General features: G+C 56.0%; 1 protein-coding gene across 1 annotated transcript in view; it reads left to right on the top strand.

Annotated features, from left to right (window-relative positions):
* EMH_0023050 (GTPase domain containing protein, putative) overlaps positions 1 to 343 on the top strand; it is a gene marked incomplete at both ends in the record, with an annotated part of 4824 nt that overhangs the window by 3609 nt on the left and 872 nt on the right. The window contains one exon of the mRNA XM_013502065.1: positions 175 to 297. Coding sequence (XP_013357519.1) covers positions 175 to 297 — 123 coding nt within the window. The remainder of the gene's footprint in view (positions 1 to 174; positions 298 to 343) is intronic.

The following is a 343-nucleotide window of genomic DNA, read 5'->3' as shown; positions in this document are numbered from 1 at the left end:
CGCGGTCACTAAGAAACGGCGAGAACAAGATCGAGCCCATGAAGAGGTAAGGCGGCGGGCTGACAATGTAACCATTGCTCGGCATGCTCCTTAGCATACCTTTGAAGATTCAGACCGCCCTTCCACCGGTCAGACCCTCGGGAGCTAGGGTTGCCGTTTATTGTGGCATTACAGGGCTCTGAGCGGATGGAGCACGTGGTTCTTCGACAGAAGCAGCGCAAGGTAAGGCGTTTCTTGAAGGTCTTCGTTGCCGGTACCCTCCCACGGGTGTTCGTTTCGCAGCGCTTGGCGTTACAGGTGAAGCCATCTGTCGAGGCATGCTGCTGCTTGAACGCTCGTCTTA

Source organism: Eimeria mitis, genomic scaffold, assembly GCF_000499745.2.
Source record: "Eimeria mitis Houghton genomic scaffold, Emh_scaff820, whole genome shotgun sequence".
In the NCBI taxonomy this organism is placed as follows: Eukaryota; Apicomplexa; class Conoidasida; order Eucoccidiorida; family Eimeriidae; genus Eimeria; species Eimeria mitis.
The sequence above is the reverse complement of the archived record's forward strand: the minus strand, read 5'-3'. Positions and strand labels throughout refer to the sequence as shown.